Genomic DNA, 16,260 nt, shown 5'->3' with positions numbered 1-16,260 from the left:
AAATCAATTCAAGTCTGTGTGTGTTTAATCATTTCTTTGGAATTTGCTGCCACATTACAAAGCGGCCATTTTCCACCTTGTGAAGTCAGGAATTGACCTTTGTTTTAAATTATGCATCAGTTTCCAAGACTTTATTCTAACAGAATAATCAGAATAACACATACTCAAATTATAGGTCAATGACAGCAAACACAAAGGAAAAGAGAGAAGCAAAATAAATAGCACGATTAATCAAATTTTAAATCCCAACCCAACACAACAATTACACATGTGGTAATATGATTAATGAATCCATCACAACAAGGAAACTGCCACAAGGAAATGTTACATATATGGGAAAAATCAACATGCTCCAAACAGAGTGCAGCAAATAAAGCTTCATTTTGTTAATTTTGTTTAAAAAAAAAAAGTTTAGGAATACTAAATAACTTTTTTTCCTTTACATTTCTTTTTGTGAATATACAGCAGTTGTAAAAATTAGGTCATTATTAACATCATCTCATGTTTTATTTGGTCAAGCTCATTCAGTGGAGGAGAGTGGAGGCTCTGTCCTTTGGGGAGATGAACAGCACAGAGGAAGAAATTAAGAAGGAAAAAGAGCAAAAGAAAAATTCCGAGATGGAAAGCATCACGTTCACCGGAACGTGTAGCTTTCATCGTCATACTCCAGCTCGTCCTCGTTGTCCTCTCCCAGCTGTCCGTACCGGAACTTCCTGTACACGGTACCATCCTGGCCCATGTAAACAATGTCCTCATCTTCATCATCATCGTCATCATCATCCTCATCCTTATTCCCTAAGCGACGTTCGCCGATGTCAACCAGCTGAGACTCCTGGAATCGACCGCCGGAGAAGCTGGCTCTGCCAGAAGAAGCAGAGTTGTAACCACCTCCATATCCCCCACCGCCCAGCTTCTCGTAGCCGCGGGGAGGGATGTCCGAACGCACGTTTTTCGAGCGGGAGTGTCTGATGAGGACGACAATGGCGACCAGTGCCAGCACCAGCAGGATGCAGGCTATAATGAAGACTGCCAGGTTACCTCTGGCCTCCTCTTCCTCCTCATTCCTGAATGCCAAGTTGGTGCTGAGAATGCACTCGCCTGGTTAAAAAAAACAGAAGTTTAGACACCGATGTGCTCGTTACTGTGCTGTCTGAACGGGAGCTTTAATGATGACAACACTGAAAGGGCAGTCAACACATTTTGTACAGGAACTTTAGTTTTCTTGGAATGAAAAGAACCACGAAGCCTTTTGTGGCCTTGCAGGGAGCTTTTCAAAATCTGAAATGAAATGTGAAGTATGAGAGTTCCCGTAGGTGCTGCTGGTTTATGGAAGTAAAAAAAAATCCTATTCATTATGAGCCCTTCCACATGTTGGATCAACATGAAACTCTACTGAGTGATAACACTGGTGGAAAAAAAGGTTAACAAACCAATTAGAAAATGCCCTCATCTATAAAGAAAAAAAGCTTGTGTGCATAAAACTTCAGTTAATTAAAATTGTTGGGTGGGAAGTAAATTTGAATTTAGGAGAAAAAAAATTATGGAGAAGGAAAGAAACAGCTCGTGATCTGAAGCACGTCATCTGTCAAAGATGGTGGAGGCAATGTTATGGTATGGGCGTGTGTGGCTGCCGCTGGAACCAGGTAACTAGTGTTTATTGATGATGATATGACTGCTGACAGAAGTAGAAGGTTGAACTGAATCCACTCTGGTGGTGCACAGAGGCAAAATTACGACAAGAAAAAGAATCTTTGTCCAACAAATGATTGAACTATAAGAATACAAGGAGAGGAAAAACAGTCCTGCTGACAACAGCTGGAAATAAGAGATGACATGCCAAAAAAAATTAAATGATCTTTACAAACCTGAAGATTAGAGGTCGTCACTTTAGGATCTGTCTTTCTTTTTTTTTATTTCTTTTTTTTTATACATTTTATAAACCAAGATGTCACTCAACTGCTGTAATTTAAAAAAAAAAAAAAAATTAAAAGATTGATCGCTAATGAAAAATATAATTAGCTGCAGCCCAGGTCACCTTTACTTGATAAGAGATGTGATAAGTTTAATCTAAAGCTCATCCCCTCCTACCTGAACGACTTTATTAGTTTAACTCTTTCGCCCATAAAGACGACATTTGACACTCCCCCACCCCATCCCCGTACCACCTCAGTATGCATCAATAAAGCCGAGGTTTAAAGACCATTAGAACAGATTCTGGGTTTTTCCAAGAGTAGCCCTAGTAAGCTGTGCAGGCAGAGCTCACTCTCGCTAACTTCTAATGCACACCCAGTCATTTTTGTTCTGGAAGCAAGAAAAGAGAAACAAGTGTTAGCCCTAATAGGTATCCAAGGGGGAAGGATTTAAGGAAGAAAATCACAACCTGGACACAGTAAGAGAGCCAGACAGACGTTCAGCCTACCACGTGTCTCAGTGCAGTTACAACAGTCTTGCTGCTGGGTTCTGGCCTCTTCCTCCTCGTCTTCATGATGGCAACAAAGTAGACAGCGTCCTCCAGCCTCTAAAATGGCCTGAGCAGGACACGCAGTGCAGTTGGACGGACCGGGGCCCCGACACTCCAGACAGGAACTATCACAGTCTTCACACGAGTGGCTTGAACCCTGACGAGGGACAGGAGTGACACCGAGCTTTTTACATCGTAACTACACTGTCTTTGCTTCCAAAAGTTTTTTTTTCTTTTTTCTAAATGCTGAATAAAAAGTGCAACCAGCCTCTCAGCATAGTCCATTAACATTCATCTGCCTGCCCAACAATTTCAATCAGCAGCCTCACAGCATGAGCCGCGAGGTTTATTTAGAAAATGTGACACAGTAATAATTTTCGCTGTGATGTTTGAGATTTCTCCTGGTGCAGTAATAAACCTGTCTGAATTACATTATGTGATACCTGGGGCCAAAACATTCAAAGTAATTATTTTGCTGAACAACAAGGTACACTTATATTTTTTTAATGAAAAGTTAATATTTGTGAAATTAAAAATGTCGGTACCTTTATTACAGGATACTGGCCTTTATCGCATATGGACTCACACCTGCCGAGTGACAGCAGGTAACCAGGGTAGCATGAGTCACAGGACTGCGGGAGCTTTCCTGTAGATACATGACAATGTAAAAGGTTAGTCTGGTGATTTTCTATATTTTTGTCACTGTCAAAGGCTTACTTAAAAATACTATTTCATGTAAAATGAGCTGATTCAGCAAAAAAAAAAAAAAGTATTAGTGTAGCTGCAGCATGCTATTTTCTCAGTTTGTACCACTGATCTACCACAAATATTACCCAGCACAATAAATGAAAATAATCCAACACATGCGCATCTTACTGCATGGGAAGTGTTGAGAGGAGCAGTCTTATAATGTCACCAGGCACCTTTTTAATTTTACTTGAGCTAAATAGTTCAAATGTTTACATTATTTTTTTAAATTATTTAATCAAGGTGGACACGCCAAAAACACAGTTCCTTGAACGGGGGCTAAAGGCTGGTTTCAAAAGGGAGGGAGATTCACACGGACGCTCATGTTAAACAGGCCAACTGGTACAAAAATAATTTGGGCCTCTGTCCCGTTTTTTTGACAGCTGTGGTGTGTGTGTGTTTGTGTGTGTGAGCAGGGTATGATTTGCCAGTTTTTTTTTTTATCCATGGTGGGAATATAAAACTATAGTGCTGCATCTTGAAACTGCCTACAGCGCCCAAAAACAATCAAATCAGAAACTGAATTTCACTCTCAGCGCTCGTGTCCCTGTGACAGTAGAGATGACACAGCATCGGGGGAGGGGGGTTGGTATTTGATCCACTGCAACTTTTCAGTAAGTGAAACTGCAAGCACATAGTGAAAACTACTGTTAATGAAATAAAATAGAAATGAAAACGATTCAGAGCATCAAATTATGCAGGAGACTCACAAAAAATCCTACTGAGTGTCAACCACATGCCTGGTCATCTATATTTCTAAGTTCTCCAGCTTCTTATTTTTAAAGGTGGGACGTAACGAAGTACAGATACTTCGCTACTGTACTTAAGTAGAGTTTTCAGGTATTTGCGCTTTACTTTAGTATTTATTTGTTGACTACTTTTTACTTTTACTCCCTACATTTTTACACAAATATCTGTACTTTATAATCCTTACATTTGCCTTCAAACATCAAACCAATTTGAGCCTAAATGGAGGGAATAACATAGAAAAGACAATCCTATTGGTGTTTCCATCACCAGGCCTTATGGCATGCAAAGACACAAAAGAGGCAAAACCTTATAATGTATGCATCATTTATAACGCTGTACTCATGGTTAAAGTCCAGTTTTTGGTGCAGACGTCTGTAAGTTGTGGCCGCTGTACTTCAGCATGCAGCCAGTGCTTCTGAACGACCATAAAGGGAGTAATGTGTTGTGGCAGGTAATTTCAAATGCAACTTTATAAACAGCTCGACAAATATCAGCAAACACACAAACAGTTTATGTGCAGTTTGTCACGCAGTGTGTCTGCGAGCTAAAGGTCCAGCCGCTGTATTTCCAGAATGAGCTGTGATGTCACTCAGAAATGGACAAAGATGGAAGAAAGAGGACAGGAGAGGAAGGAGAGAGGTTAGGTTTAAAGCAGTGGTCCCCAACCTTTTTTGAGCCGCGGACCGGTTTAGTGTTAGAAAATGTTTCCACGGACCGGCTTTTAAGGTGTGGCGAATAAATACGTCAAAATAAATGATATGACCATAACCAAGTGTGAGATTTTCTACGTATAATAATAAAAAACGGGAATCCACTTTGTATTCGTATGCAACTCTATCAGCAGCGTTCTCGTAACATCCCGCCTCAACATGAATAACAGGCTCTCTGCCCACAGCGCTCCCTGGTCAGCTGTTAGAGCCATGGTAAAACATGCCTTCAAAATAAGATACACCGCAAAAATAAATACAGTAGAAATCACCTCAGTCGGATTCAAATGGCCCAGTTTGGGTTCTATTATCGAATTTCGCTGCAATGGCTTCTGCTTCATCTATGAATTTGCTTCTGCAAATTTTATAATCTGAAATTTTACTCGTAAGTGCAAGTTTGTAGCTTACACTTGCCACGATTGTCCCCAGTGAAATGAACTGATATAAACACTAAAACAATTTCCAGGCGTTGTTAGTGTGTGTGTAGTTGTGCATGAACGAGCCGATGCATGGAAGTCATATTGTGAAACGTCCTTCAAAACAAACTGAGGTATACCGACCGTGTTATTCAAAGGTTGCACTAAACTGCACTGCATTTTAATGCAGGATAAACAGGTCAGTTTACTGTATTGTGGTGAATTTACAGTAAGGCTCTGTGTTGGACTGGTGCGCAGCAGCTGTGGTGTTCACAGTCAGAGTTTGGTTACATGAAATGTAGCAGAGATGAGTTTGAATCTAAGCTGATGAAGCTTAGAGTCATTCGCTGAATTCAACCTTTATACTAACTTGTATGCTGTCAGTATAAAGACGATACAGACAATAAAGTATGCTGTCAGTGTAAGAGATGGAAATCAGCCAAGATAGTTCTGAAATACCGGGTTACATCTTCTTGAATTCAGTGGTGTAAATCCACAAAGATCAGCAGCAGCAGCTCAGCTGATCACAGCCTGCACATAAAGAAAATCTACTGGAGCTCACAATAGAAAGTTGTGATTCTTTCCCCACGCTGAGCCACTGCAACCAATCTTAAGGTTCCCTCACCTGCTGAATCTCCCTTTAACCCCCGACTGAAGTCATTTTCCTGTTTATGTGGTGAGGCAGTGTCGCCCTCTACAATGTTGGTACCAGCAAATAGAGCTTTTTAAATTTCTTTTTCTTTTTTCTCATGTTCTACATAACATATTCAAGCTAGAATTTATATTGAAATAAAGTTTGTATTCTCATGTAATATATTTTTTTTAATTATTACATTAATTTAGCATGAGGTTCAGTTAGCTTTGCACAAAAACGGCAGGTAGAAACGTCCTCCAAAGAGCTACTTTTACTTTTTTTTTTTTTACTTTGAGTGCATTTCAGAGCCTGTACTTTTTCACTTTTGTTTGAGTAAACAAGTTAAATCAGTACTTCAACTTTTACCAGAGTATTTTTTCAACACAAGTATCTGTACTTCTACTTAAGTAAAGAATGTCTGTACTTTTGCCACCTCTGCCTATTTGAACTTGTGCACCAGGGCTGCTGTCTGTGACATCCTGCAGTCAGGAATTCTCGCTAAGAAGGGTGTCTCTGAAGAAATATAAAGCTCACAGTTTGTTGGAGCATCACATTCCTATGTTAAAGAATGAATCCTATCCCAGCCTTTCATTCACTGCATAATTCACAGTTAAAACCTGGAGTGCTGTAAAACACATTACAGGTTTATTCAAAGTCTCAGTAAATGATCAGGGTCACCTCATTCCCCGTACGGAGCTTTGAAAATGTGGGTAAAAGAGGGGTGATGCGTTCTGCATGAAACCAGAAAAAGTCTATCATCAAAGCAGGCTGTTTTCATTGTCTCATTTGGAAATCCATCATAGTGGAATACTTATTTTATATATATTTTTTTAAACTGACAGCATTTTGAGCTGCTGAAATCTGAGATGACTCCATATTAAATACTGAAGTTAAATTGCACAGCTGGCCAAATGTCAAGAGGGATTTAATTATGACATGTTAACTTGCACATTGATCACAGTAATAAATAATAGTCTAACAAGCTTCAGAGTATATGAGACCACTCTGGTTCCTGAATTATTTTTGTAGAAAAAAACCCATCCCCCTCTGTTTTTTCAAATTTCAAAATTTTTTTTTTTTTTTTTTACATCTCACTCATTAAAAAGGATATATGACGTCTAACATTAATCATTATTAGTGGGGTTACAGCACGTTAACTCCTAACTACTCACCTTTGCGAGTTACTGAAGTAGACCTCTGACCTGTTTTTCTGGTGCTGGGGGTCTCTGATGGAACTAGAAAGAGAGACCATATTTCTCCCATATTGGCTTCTCTTTATTGGCTCCAGAACCAAATTTCTGATTGTTGGGGTTTTCTCTCTATTATTGTAGGGTCTTTATCTTACAATATAAAGCACCTCGAGGTGACTGTTGCTGTGATTTGGTGCTATTTAAATAAATTAAAATTAATTGAATTGGTGCATTTTAATGCAATGAATTAATTGTTTGTGTAATACATTAAATTACTCCTGACACTTGTACCTGAGCAGGTTCTGCAGCTGGCGTGGCAGTGCTCGCAGGTCCTGTGCACAGCATCGTGGTAGTATCCCTGAGGGCACGAAGGGAGGCAACGGCCTTCTTTCCGCATGTAAATGAGGCCTGGAACGCAGCTCAAGCAGCCATCCTCCCCGCCGCCAATACACTCACCACAACTGGGGTCGCACTTTTCACACATTCTTGAGGCAATGTTTCCATAGTGACTAGAGGATGGACAGATGGTCAAAAGTTATCATAGACTGCATTCAATTAAAAAAAATAGATTAGAGCTTTGTTAGTCCTCAAAGGAAATAACTTTCCTCAGCCTCAGATTTAGCCATACATATCTAAAAATAGGGTATAGAGTAAAAAAAAAAAGAGCACTCTTTCATTGCTAGGGAATGCTGCAATATCTGTATTCAGGTCTGTACAGTCTTTGTATCCTGTTTGTGTTTTCCCTTGAGTATTTTGCTGCATGTCAGTTTAATGGTACATTAATTTAACTCTCAACCACTGCATACCCCCTCAAAAATAAAGCCTAATTAGCCTTTTTATAGGCTTCATGAAGGGCTATTTAAATGTCTGGCTAAATTATCTTGTACCTTTATACTGCACCCTGTCCATGTAACTAAAGAGCAACGGTTTAGTGTCCGTGGTCTCTTTGTGTGATTATGCAGATCCCTCTTGTTAATGGCTACGCTGTGTAACCACATTTAATGTGATAATATGATGGATGAGCAGTGGTCGGACAGGGAGCAGGTTAAGCTACCTGTGCTGGCAGGTCTCCACACATTCTTTGCCCTCTCGAAATAGGTGGGGTTTGCACGTGAGACACTCGTGGCTGTGCTTTCCAACACAGGACTGACAGGAAGCATGGCAGGGTTCACATTTCTGCCCAGACTCCTGCTCATAGTAGCCTGTTGGGCATTCATCCACACAGGTGCCATCTGTACCAACAAACACACATGATCACGGGTCTAAGCAAACACATCGCAGATGCCCGACAAGCTTTTCCAGGACACACATCCTTGAGAGAATTCATTAGCTCTACCAAAAACCGAACTCAACTCACTGAGCAGGAGATGTCTTGGGTTGCAGCTCAGGCAGTGGGTTTTGCCAGGACCTGAACACCTGTAGCAGTATTTGTGACACGGATGGCATTCCCCGTGTTGGTCCATGTACTGGTGAGGCGAGCACTTATTGGCTGAGGAAACACACTGGCTGTTACCATCTAGTATCTGACCCTCTCTGCAGCTGGTGCAGGAGGTAGCATGAGGCCCAAAGCACATGAGACATGATGCATCACAGTCTGGAAATAGAATTAAATAGTAACTCAATAGGGCAGTATTACACCCACAGTGAATCTATGTTTCATCTAAACTTGATATCTATATGATATTTAATATATAGTGACAAACTGTAACTATATTAGGTGGAAGAAATAAAACTAGCCTGGACTATTGTAACTTCCTTATAATTAGGTTGTCCTAATAATACTCTGAAAAGCCTTAAGTTGATTAAAAAAGGCTGCATTGAAAGTACTAACATAGAATGAGAGGTCATATTTCTTCCATATTAAAGACCTCAGAGTTCCTCATAATATCCCATTGGAGCACTCTGGGTGCAGTCTCATTCAGAGTTCATATAATTTCCAAAAATACAACGAGAGGCAAAACCTTCAGCTATCAAGCCCCTCTCCTTCTGGAAGTCGCAGTCACAGCAAACAGTCACCTCAAGGTGCTTTATATTGTAAGATAAAGACCCTACACTAATAGAGAGAAAGCCCCAACAATCAGATGGCCCCCTGTGAGCAAGCACTTGGCGATAGTGGGAAGGAAAAACTCCCTTTTAACAGCAAGAAACAGCTTGGGTTCGGGAGACAAACACTTTCTCTACTTTTTAAAATTAGGCCTAAAACTTTCCTTTTTTTTTTTTTTTTTTTTTGGATAAAACTTTTAGTTATGGCTGGATCAGATGGCCCTGAACCATCCTTTAGTTTTGCTATTACAGGCCTACTGGGGACCTCTCTTTCCCTCCCCATGCATTTGTATGCCACTACTGTGTGCCACTGTTCTTTGTTTTTCTCTCTTCTGAAGTTCATCTCCAATCTGTTTGTTGTTTATCATCTCTCTGTGCTTCTCACACCCCCACCCCCCCCACCCCCAAGCCGGTCACAGCAGATGGCCACCCTCCCACCCTGAGCCTGGTTCTGCTGGAGGTTTCTTCCTTTAAAAGGGAGGGTTTTTATTTTTTTTCGCCCGTCTGCCACCAAGTGCTTGCTGAAGGGGGATTATTGGATCATTGGGTTTCTATCTATAATGTTTTATCTTTATACTTAAAATACAGAGTGCCTTTAGATGACTAATGTCATGACTTGGTGCTTTACACGTTTCATTAAACTGAATAGTTTCCACCTATTTGGTTCTCAAGGTACAGTACGGTCCCTGAAAACATTTTCTGTAACAAAATTAAAATCTGCCCATTTTGCTGCACAGCAGAGTATGTGTGTGCTTGTGAATGCATTTCTGTTGGCAGCTACTTTAAGTAGCAACAAAAGAGGGCATCGCCTACAACATTTTTTCACTCCTGCGTTTCTGAATAACAAAACCAGAGTGGTGTGTCTTTCTCTAGGGAACTGTCTTTGGCATCTCTCTGCTGTTTTCAAGGTTTGACAGCTGCCTGTTAACCATCTCAGAAGCGCTGCTATTTCAGTCGAGAAACACGCTCAGGCACAGTAGAGAATATAATTGAGAAAAACGTATGAAGGGCACTCTACAGGACAGAAAACACAGCATCAGCTTCAGGAGTGGCGCGGCTGTCTTTGTCATACTTTAAATGACAGGCGGTCAGAGTGTATAATAACCACATAAAGGGGTACAACTTTATGCTGCTGAGCTGAGTGCAGCTCAAATTAGTCCTCTCTCACAAAAACCTCTCAACCAAAAAGTCTAACGAGACAGATGATCCATGCTTTCTGCTGTTTAATAAATGTTGTACCTTTACAGTCCCCTGTTATACCATCCATATAGGTATGAGAGGGGCAGGCTGAGAGACATGCCCCATTGTGCAGGGTGGCCTCAGAGTCCATGCAGGCATCGCAGTCGTTGCTGTTAGGCCCGTCACACAAAACGCAGTCAGGGTGGCACTGCACACACCTCCTGTGCTCTTTGTCCTCAAAGAAGCTAGCTGGACAGTCTAGCATGCACTGGCCGTCGTGGAGAAAGTGATACTCCTCACAGCCTGCATCAAGAACACCTCATAAATGCAGTCATCAATGTTGGAGGAACTTATTCAGAATTTAAAAGTGAGCAGATCTGTTTTTTTTAGCCACATTTGAATTGCAAAAACATGGACACAAATAAAGAAATCATCACCTCTTATCCAGCAGATAAAGATAAATAATATCGGTCATGGTTGTTCTTAAGTATTTGTTGAGTTCTGGTCTCTGCTCATTCTCATGTTTCTAAGTGTTCATACGTTTTCCTGTTTCCTCGTCTTTGGCTCGTTTTGTTTTGTTTATGTGTGTTTTGTGTATCAGGACTCAGGTTGGTTACACCTGTGTTCATTAGTTCTACCTATTCCCTGGGCATTTATAGCCCCGCCTCTCCCTCAGTCTTGTCAGTCTGTCTGTTGTTTCTATTTTTGCTTGTGAGGCGTGGCACAGCTGGAATATGCAAACCATGGTCTGATGAGGACACTGCACACTCTAGTCCACTGTATTCGTAACTTGTTTTAGTCTCCCAGGATGAACAAATGTGTGATCAAAATGTATGATAATAATAATAAAAAAAAAATAAATAAAAAAAAAGGTACATCTACATCATTACAAAATTAAGCAATAAGCTATCAGGAAACAGTGGAAAGATGATGCGGCTGTGTCACATGTCAAAATTAATTGATCGCTTTAAAATGACGGCTCCGAGGCAAGGATGTCTCATTTTGTTAAATGCCTGTTGCCTCGGCTCTTCTCACCTCATGTCTCTTCCTCTCCTCTCACATCTCTGTGTGGAGCACGAGGAGAGGAGCTGAGGAGACGAATCGAGGACGTACAAATCGAGAAATGAGAAGAAGGCGCACACACTGGCAGACACACGCGGAAGAACCCCGGCCTTGTGCACGTTGGCCTCAGAAAATTTCTTTGAGTGTTTCAAGTAAGCTTATTATAAGTTTGAATTATTAGTTTTAAATGCATTTTTTGACTTGAGTTTAACACATCTGGGAGCAAGTCTAATTCTATCAGCCTTATTCTGTCAGGGTTGCAGCTGATGGGGTTAGAGCTTTTAAGTGACACAGTCGGCATTGTTTGCCTGCTTCTCTTTCCCGGAATTAAATTGAGTTTATATAGTGAAATTCAAGCCTTACTGACAGGAGCGCTTGGCGCACACACACATTTGCAGTGTTTTAAATATATATATATATCAAACATACTGTACAGTGCTATTCCTCACACAACCTTCTGTTTTGTTTGAAGTAAGTATGCTGCTTTTAATTTTGGTCCTTTGCCTACTGCATATGGACTTGTTGTGATTGCTCATGCTAACAGCACTGTCTCGTTTATATGAACGAGCTCCCAGCAAGAACGGGAAGCCCCGGGTTGACCTAATCACCTTTGTGCAATCCTTTGTGAGATCCTGAGTATGCTGCACTGGCTTTAGGGGCTTTTTGATCTTCACCATCTACAGATAAATAACCTGCTTTGTTAGTTAGTCACCTTTTTGAGTGACCTGGTGAAAGTGAGCAGCTAAACAACAGCTATAATGCTTTCTAATATTGCAAAGGGAACCAAGAAAAAAATTGAGGTAGAGGTATGTTATTGTTTGTCTGAGAAATAACAAAAACTATAAAACTGAATTCATGAGTTCGTGAGCAGAAAGAACAAACTCTGGAGTTTCAACGCTGCGAGCCTTTCACATTGTATTTGACATAAAACATTAATTATAGCAGCATTACAGGGACCATCAGTTATTAAAGACATGAAAAAGAAAGTACACCCACTTTCAGTTCATAGGCTTTACATATCAGCACATACTAAAAAAATCATCAGGCCCTTACCAGCAACACTTTACTGCATTCCAGTAGCTATTTAAGGCAGTTCACTAAAGATCCAAAATGGCAATCCCATAGTGATGCTTTAGAAAAAGATTGCTTTGCAATAATTAGAAAAAAAATATGCAGTATGGGAATCATACATAATGCGTGTTGTGTTGTAGTGTTGCTGGCAATTATATGGAGTCAGTCATTCATGGAGAAGACTAAAGAATGCTAAAAGCACACAGACTGAAAGAGCTGAATTTATCTCAGTTTGTGTTGCAGTTTTGTACCTGTGCAAAGCCCGAGTGGGTCGCACTCCTGACAGGCTGAGGGGCAGGGTTGGCATTCTCTGTCCTGGACAGTGTGCGCTGGAGGACACTTCTCCATACACTGGTGCTTGTGTAGGAGAAGAGGTTCTTCACAGCTGAGGCAGTGGGTAGCGTTCCTCCCACAGGATGTGCAGCCAGGTGCACAGCTATGACAAACCTGGCCTATAGGATAGCCCCTGTTGGAAGCCACAAAGAGCTCGATGGACAGGCAGAAAAGGCATGGCAATACACTTAAAATATACATGTATACTTTACATTAGTTCTGCATTTATTCTGTTATTCCTACATAAATAGCATGTATAGGAAAAAGAGGCAACTAACATTTGAATATGGTCACATGGTCAGAAAGTTTAAATGAAGCTTGCTAATGGAGCTTCAACAAGATCAATATATGCGTCTGGTTTTAAGGGCATCAAAATTTAATAAAACGTCGTGTAAGAAATGTCAAAATCATGGGCAACAAATACATCTGACATTTATTTTTTGCTCGTCGGAGGATGTGCCTCAAACATCTTGTGTGACATTCAAAAGATAGCAGCAATAGGATTGACCCCTGACCTGACACACTCTTGAACACACTGCCCAGCCTGCAGGAACAACGGAGCTTTGCGAGAGCTCTGGCAGCGCATGCACTGCTGAGCGTCCACACACTTTAAACAACCTGGAGGGCAAGCCTCACACACACCGCTCAGCTGACTGGCGATGAAGCCCCCCGGACACGTCAATACACATGTTTGCTGTGTGGTCAAAAATCGTCCTAAAGGACAAACAACAAAAAAAAGTAAACGTCATCACCGTGAAAGGGCCAGATTTCATGCAGGGCAACTAAGAAAATATCAAACTGCTGCTGCGGGTCTGAAAAGCATGCAAACACTTCGTCTCCATACACTAAACCACCGACAAACCTTTAGCACATTTTGTACACTCGTTCTTCTCTTGTCCAGAGCAGGACTCACAGGACGGGTGGCAGTCCTTGCATGTCCCATCTGGAGAGCAACAACACTGTGATCATCATAACAATAAAACAGCACATAACAGAGGAAAACTGAGCCCTGATCCAGAATCAAGTGTGCCGAGAAAATATCCCCCACACCATTACACCATCACCACCAGCCTGAACCTTTGTTACAAGGCAGGATGGATCCATGCTTTCACAGGGTTTAGGCTGAATTCTGACATCAGAAATTAAGACTCATCCCGCAACTTTTTTCCAATTCTTATATTGTCCACTTTTGGTGCAAATTGTAGCCTCAGTTTCCTGCTCTTAGTTAACAGCAGTGGCAACTGGAATGGTCTTCTGCTGCTGTAAGTCCATCAAGATTTGGCATGTTGTGCATTTAGAGATGTTCTTCTACATACCTTAGTTGTAACAAGTGGTTATTTGGGTAATTGTTGCCTTCCTACCACCCTGAAGCAGACAAGCCTGCTCTACCCTCTGACAGAGCCAGCCTGTCTCCTGATTTAAATCACTGCCCATTCTCCTTTAACCTCCGTGATCAACGAGGCCTTTTCAGCCTGACAACTGACGCTCACTGGATATGTTCTCTATTTCAGACAATTTCTGTCAACTCTAGAAATGTTTGTGTGGGAAAATCCTAGTAGATCAGCCATTTCTGAAAAAGGCTAACCCTAACCCTGTTCAGACTGTGCCCGTCTGGCACCAACAGGCATGCCATGTTCAAAGCCACTTAAATCACCTTTCTTCCCCATTCTGATGCTCAGTTTGAACTTCAGTAGGACATCTTGACCATGTGTAATTTCCTAAATACACTGAGTTACTACCATGTGATTGGCCGAATTGGATATCTACAGTTAATGCAGCTATTTAAACACATGTCTTATCTTTAAAATGAATCTTAAGCTACCAATCTATTAGCTAAGGTTAGGGGGAAACCATGAATTCTTAAAACATCTACAATGAAGCATTTGTTCAAGTCATCAGATTTTTTTGGTAATATCTGAACAGTAAAGATGACAAAATGTGGCCTCGCCACATTTTCCTGGACACTTTCCTACCTTTTGACAGAGCCAGGACATCTGTTTTCTCCCTCACTTAAAGTCATTGTCTGGTCAGTTTGCATTTTCAGATATTTTCCATAACTTTTAGCTTGGCCTATGCGACTGAAATGCTTGGTCATGACATGAATGCTGAAACTCCTGAATCACGGCAAAGGAAAACTTTCCTGTGATGTCCGTTTGCTGAATGCAAAGCCAGAGCTCACACGTTTAGTTTCTCTTAGCTCAGAATAAAGACTGTATTCAGAAGGAAAAAGCTAGGCCAGGAAACAAATTCCAACATAATCATGGGAAAATCCTTCCTTGTCCTATTGTTTTTTATGTGGATTCAACAGATAGTATATAACTTATCTCTCTAAGATATCTAAGATTAGTATCTAGTTAAATCTAGCTTTGTCATTGCTGAGATTTCAACTTTGAGAACAACTTTTCCTCCCTGTGCTCATTTTCAATCTTTGTATTAACCCATGCACTTTTCTCAAAGTTATTTAAGTTCTTAATAATTAAGATGTCTCGCCTCAAACTAATTACCATACATTGTTTAAGGTCTGTCAAACTAATTTATGGAGGGAGCAAAATGTTCAACATACACAATCAGTTATTTCTAATTCTGTGTCTGGCTGACATGCATTCTGTTTTGGGTACTTAAGTTGGTACAGAGTTCAGGGACAGTGGCGCACAGACCAATTACCCTCCAAGATTTCTTTTCTGCTCCTGTGAAAGTGCCCAAATCCCTGATTCATTATGGGCAGACAGATGGATTAGTGGAATACAAGTATTAGTCTCACCGCTAAGAAAGGTCTTAATGCGACAGACCTCATGGTCAGACACACACTCTCCGTTTTCTAGCGTCTTTCCCTCCTCACACGACAGACAGTCTTTGTCCTTCGGGCCGCTACATGTCACGCAGTCTGAGTGACACTCCTCACAGTTGTTGCTATCTTCATCGCCATAGAAACCATCCGGACATACCGAAACGCACTTCCCCTCTGAGGAAAAAGAGTAGCCTCTGATCAGTACTGCATGTAATCCAGCTGGGCAAGCACTACTTTACATTAAGGCGAACTTCACCAGTTTCACACATCAGTTTAAAAAGTTTTTTTTTATAGGATTACTGTATATTACCTTATGAAAAAATGGATAACAATTTGTAAATAATTGGAACTGGATTTTAGTGAAGCCTCCAATAAATGACTACATATCTGGAAGTCTTTATTCTAAGTTCTAAGAGAGAGAAAATATATTTTTATTGGGGACTGGGGAGGTCCTGGGTTCAAATCCTGGACCTTCTGGTCCTCTGTGGATTTTGCACGTTCACCCCAAACTTGAGTTCCCTCTGGGTGGGCGGATTCTCTCTGTACTCCGGCTTGCTCTTCTTTCTGCTGCTCCCTTTAGGGATCGCCACAGCAGATCATCTGCCTCCTCCTTACCCTGTCCCTAACATCCTCTTCTATCCTCTATGCAAGATTTATAAAATAATATTTCCATTTTAATTTGCTTGTGTATTTACTGACCCTATGAATTAGAAGCCCTATTTACCCTCTTTACTTTCCCACCATCTACATTTATCCAATTCATATTTATTTTCAGTTATTACCTCTGCGAAGGAGGTTAAGTTTTTGGTAGCGTTTGCATGTCATTCTGTCTGTAAACACGATAGCTGGAAAAGTTAGGACTGAACTCTGATAAAACTT

The 16,260-nt window shown here is 40.9% G+C and overlaps 1 protein-coding gene across 1 annotated transcript in view; it reads right to left on the bottom strand.

Annotated features, from left to right (window-relative positions):
- Positions 1-192: 192 nt before the first annotated feature.
- Positions 193-16,260, bottom strand: part of pcsk5a (proprotein convertase subtilisin/kexin type 5a) — a 35,590-nt gene continuing 19,522 nt past the window's right edge. Inside the window, exons 27-37 of the mRNA XM_030742719.1 lie at positions 15,355-15,555; positions 13,456-13,536; positions 13,109-13,307; positions 12,512-12,726; positions 10,188-10,430; positions 8,263-8,499; positions 7,960-8,137; positions 7,197-7,414; positions 3,007-3,107; positions 2,420-2,618; positions 193-1,098 (exon numbers count right to left, since the gene is read on the bottom strand). Coding sequence (XP_030598579.1) covers positions 635-1,098; positions 2,420-2,618; positions 3,007-3,107; positions 7,197-7,414; positions 7,960-8,137; positions 8,263-8,499; positions 10,188-10,430; positions 12,512-12,726; positions 13,109-13,307; positions 13,456-13,536; positions 15,355-15,555 — 2,336 coding nt within the window. The 3' untranslated portion in view covers positions 193-634. The remainder of the gene's footprint in view (positions 1,099-2,419; positions 2,619-3,006; positions 3,108-7,196; positions 7,415-7,959; positions 8,138-8,262; positions 8,500-10,187; positions 10,431-12,511; positions 12,727-13,108; positions 13,308-13,455; positions 13,537-15,354; positions 15,556-16,260) is intronic.

Source organism: Archocentrus centrarchus, chromosome 12, assembly GCF_007364275.1.
Source record: "Archocentrus centrarchus isolate MPI-CPG fArcCen1 chromosome 12, fArcCen1, whole genome shotgun sequence".
Classification (NCBI taxonomy): Eukaryota; Metazoa; Chordata; class Actinopteri; order Cichliformes; family Cichlidae; genus Archocentrus; species Archocentrus centrarchus.
The sequence above is the reverse complement of the archived record's forward strand: the minus strand, read 5'-3'. Positions and strand labels throughout refer to the sequence as shown.